The sequence below is a fragment of the Homarus americanus genome, unplaced genomic scaffold, assembly GCF_018991925.1.
Source record: "Homarus americanus isolate GMGI-L3 unplaced genomic scaffold, GMGI_Hamer_2.0 scaffold4060, whole genome shotgun sequence".
NCBI lineage: Eukaryota > Metazoa > Arthropoda > Malacostraca > Decapoda > Nephropidae > Homarus > Homarus americanus.
In genome coordinates this window covers 9473953-9478394 of record NW_024746161.1, presented here as the reverse complement: position 1 = coordinate 9478394, position 4442 = coordinate 9473953, and the positions used below count along the sequence as shown (strand labels likewise).

Genomic DNA, 4442 nt, shown 5'->3' with positions numbered 1-4442 from the left:
AGTTATGATTAATTTACATACCATATTTGGTTACTTTAATAGTGCAGGATCTGAAGAATTCGGATTTTATACAGATGTCGACAGCTATCAATAATGCGGGTGAAAACAAGAAATAGTACCGATGACACAGTTGACAAAACCCAGGTAGCCACAGAAACTAGCCTAGCAAGTACCTGTGCAGAATGCGAATCATTTCATCTGGGGTAAGTAACGAAAACTAATTACTTATTGTTTTATATAATTAATAAATTTCAGGGTTGGTTAGTGAGGCAAATGCAGAGAGGGCAATATTGATGTTACCATTTTATGAACGACTGTCAGTCAGTTTCAAAGTTCGTGTGTTCAAGTATCGGGTTATGTTTCTTGGGAATAGTCCTGTGTACTGTTAGATACATACACTCTCTCTATGATCATGTGGAGTAGCTCTCTCTCCATTATATTAAATAAATGTGAGCATAAAAACAGCTATCAGTATAATTATGACGTTTAGTAGGGCACCATAATCATCCGTTATCACAGAACTTTTCCCAGTGTGATTAATTAATATTTTAGACATTGTAAAATAAAGAAATTTCAGTAAAACCCTGTTATTGGGTTTTGGTCACTATTATTTTTTGCAATGCCTTACAAGAGGCACGGATGCATATATTTTCAAACTAACTATTCTTCTGTTAACCTTTTAGAGGAAATGTTGTGCTTCTCGTCCAGTTCAACAAAATCATCACCGAAGGCACATGTTTACTTCACTATCGTCAGCTTGCCTCATGGTCCAGGCAAGTTCAGTGAATCAAAAACCATCACAAGTTGCAAAATCTTTCCCGTTCCTGCTAAAATCATAGTTCTGTGATGGTTTACTTTCATCCACCTCAGTAAATTATCCAAAAAGCCCCCCCATACTTCTCTTCACGTTGACCAATTAAAATTATTTCCACCCAAAAATTCAACCGGTCAATGGGAATTTTTGCCAGAAATAAATGACATTGAAGTTTATTGTTATTAAATGCCATTAGCTAGAAAATCCAGACTAGTCTCACTGATACAGTTAGGCTCTATACTCTCAAGACATTCAAAGCCGCAACCCCCCCCCCCTGCCCCCGCCTTAAAGCTATATACTGTGCTGTAATTATATTGACACGCACGCCAACTGTCGGCTAAGGGAAAAAGTGGGTGGGGCTGCATTGTGAACGTGTTGCAGGATTTCTTTTATATTAATAACCTGTGTATAATGCATATGTACATAGTGTAAATTACGCCGTCTAGAGAGGTGGCTGTTACGTTACAGGGGATGAACGTCCGAAGGGTTTTCTTGTGTTAGTTATCCCTCCTCCTAGTCACAGGCCTGGCACTTGACATTATTAGGGACCTGCCACACTTTGCTATAAACAGATGAAATGTACCGGGAACTTTACCCCCACACACTCATCATTCTCTCACTTTATGTAACTTGACAAAACCTATGACCCTTCAGGCTTTTACGCCCTTAATGTACGAGTCATAAAGGCAAGTATGAACTTTGCATACTTCCCAGATGGGCGCTGTAAACGTTTCTGCGCTTCACCTTGCACAGGATGTAAGGGGGTGCCCAATAAACTAGCCCCCTCGGGGGCAAATCTGAAATCTTGTGTTAGTTTTCAAAGGATTGTCTGATGAGGATAAAAATATTTGATATTCATTATGAAGCAGAGGATAGAATATAATTTTGCCAGGCAACAAAATATTTTTTTTTATTGCGTAAAAACACAAGACTGGTGCACATGTCAGATGGCGTCACTAGCACCCCCATCCTTTTAACAGCTTGTCAAGATAATAAAAATATTAAAGATTAAAGTGTTTACGTGATTAATTCAGGATACTATGTATTTCACAGGTTTTCCTGAGCACAAGCTGTGAAGTTATAGTTCATTGAACTTTAAAGGTAACAGCTCTCCTCTTAGTGTTATTCAAACTATTTTGCTGAAAAATTATATTGTATGGGTGGAACGTTAACATAAACTTGTACTTGTGTACTGTATATCCAGAGTCACCAGCCAGGAGCAGCTACATTACTAGTCATTACTTGTGACTCTGTGGTAACACTAGACTCATGGTTGTGGTAGTCAGCGTCACTAGACTCATGGTTGTGGTAGTCAGCGTCACTAAACTCATGGTTGTGGTAGTCAGCGTCACTAAACTCATGGTTGTGGTAGTCAGCATCACTAAACTCATGGTTGTGGTAGCCAGCGTCACTAAACTTATGGTTGTGGTAGTCAGCGTCACTAAACTCATGGTTGTGGTAGCCAGCGTCACTAAACTTATGGTTGTGGTAGTCAGCGTCACTAAACTCATGGTTGTGGTAGTCAGCATCACTAAACTCATGGTTGTGGTAGTCAGCATCACTAAACTCATGGTTGTGGTAGTCAGCGTCACTAAACTCATGGTTGTGGTAGTCAGCATCACTAAACTCATGGTTGTGGTAGTCAGCATCACTAAACTCATGGTTGTGGTAGTCAGCATCACTAAACTCATGGTTGTGGTAGTCGGCATCACTAAACTCATGGTTGTGGTAGTCAACGTCACTAGACTCATGGTTGTGGTAGTCAGCGTCACTAAACTCATAGTTGTGGTAGTCAGCGTCACTAAACTCATGGTTGTGGTAGTCAGCGTCACTAAACTCATGGTTGTGGTAGTCAGCGTCACTAAACTCATGGTTGTGGTAGTCAGCATCACTAAACTCATGGTTGTGGTATTCAACATCACTAAACTTATGGTTGTGGTAGTCAGCGTCACTAAACTTGGCTAGGATTTACCACTCACCTCCTGACTCACATCCTCCACATTGGCTTTACATCTTGTTACGTTAAATCCCGTGAGGATCTACATTGCAGATAACAAGTAGCCAACCCTGTCACAAGTGTTACTATGTTAGTCCAGTGTGGCCGGAGCTGTTGTCAAGCTGCCATGTAACACAGATCCACGGGAGCACTGTACAATCTCCAATTTTTTAGCTTAATGGAAGTTTTCTAGGTTTTGATGTTCCGTGAATATAAGATAAAACAAAACAACTGTAATCAAGTATTCTGAGTATAATAATATAGATTGTGTTAGATGTTCCCAACTTCATACATAACTACTGTACGTTTGAAGATATTGTGAGAAGGTGCGGGAGATTATAAAAGAAATAACTTTTAAATAAGACTTGGTAAGTGGTTTATGCCTTGTTAAGTCTAATGTCACATTACAGTACTTATATGTCTTGTAGAAAATAATTTTCAATGGAAATTTCAAATTAGTCATCTCGTTAACCAGAACTGTTACATTAATAGTGAAAATTTAAATGTCTGCAAATACCTTTTCTGCTCCCATTTTTCAGTGGGATTCAAAGTCCAGCTGCTTTGTCATGTTTCTGATATTAAACACTCAAATATTATTATTTTTTTAATCTTAACAAAATAAACAGTCAGCCCACAACCTACCCGTTACCCTGTGTCTGTTTACACATGGCGTTGACTGTGTTGCCTAGGTATACATACACACACACATGTATATACCCACCTGCTTATCGTCATTGCCTCCATCGACACACTCCATAACAATATAAGTACACACATACACAGTTTATGCTTGTTTAGAAAGAAGTGAAATTTGGTTGTGGTTATTTTTTACTTGTGCGTTTAATTTTAGCCAAAGGCGGATACAGGCTTTTTTTTTTTACGTGGATCAGCCCACCCGGGCACAGGTCACTGACCCACATCAAGGCCTGGGGGGGGGGGAAATGTAATAATAATAATAATAATAATAATATTAACACTAATAATAATAATAATAATAATAATAATAATAATAATAATAATAATAATAATAATAAAGAACCATAAAGAAAAAAGATCAATAGTGAGAAACAATATATGTATGTTGTGTTGTCAATAGTAAGAGAAACAATTGAGACCCTGCAATTGTGTGTAAATGAGGCAGAAAGTCAGATCAGCAACCTGGGACTTGGTCACAATTTCGTGATGCCATATGGCAGCAGGGTCTACCATTAGACAACACATTATGCTTCCAATGTCTTCCCAGGTGGTAGTACCTCCCAGTTTGGTAGCTGCCTACTACCTACTACTCTATGAGCTGCCCTTTTAATTCTGGGACCTGGACAACGCCGGGTACTCCACCTACTGTACACACAAACTCACATTAGCCGTCCGTCAGTTCTAATACTCCTCAAGGTGGATAGTATAGCCCACCTGCTATCACATCTCCCACTTTGTTTCCCACCTCCTAACTTTACCTTCCTCCTACACCGTCTTTCACCTTCAGAGCAAACGGCTCTCTTCTCTCCATCTCATCATCATCAGTTCTGATATATTGTTGCCAATTATTCCGTCCTATTTTCACTTTCCTGATAAATGAATCTGTTAGTGTGAAGATAATTAACTGTCGAAGCCACTTAGTCTTATTGTGAGACT

General features: G+C 39.1%; 1 protein-coding gene across 1 annotated transcript; it reads right to left on the bottom strand.

The window, feature by feature from the left end:
- Positions 1-2020: 2020 nt before the first annotated feature.
- On the bottom strand, positions 2021-3478 carry LOC121878983 (histidine-rich glycoprotein-like). The gene is made up of 2 exons (XM_042385433.1): positions 3460-3478; positions 2021-2775 (listed from the first exon to the last, which is right to left on the bottom strand). Exons 1-2 carry the CDS (start codon positions 3476-3478, stop codon positions 2021-2023), a joined length of 774 nt encoding a protein of 257 aa, XP_042241367.1.
- Between the last annotated feature and the right edge of the window lie 964 nt (positions 3479-4442).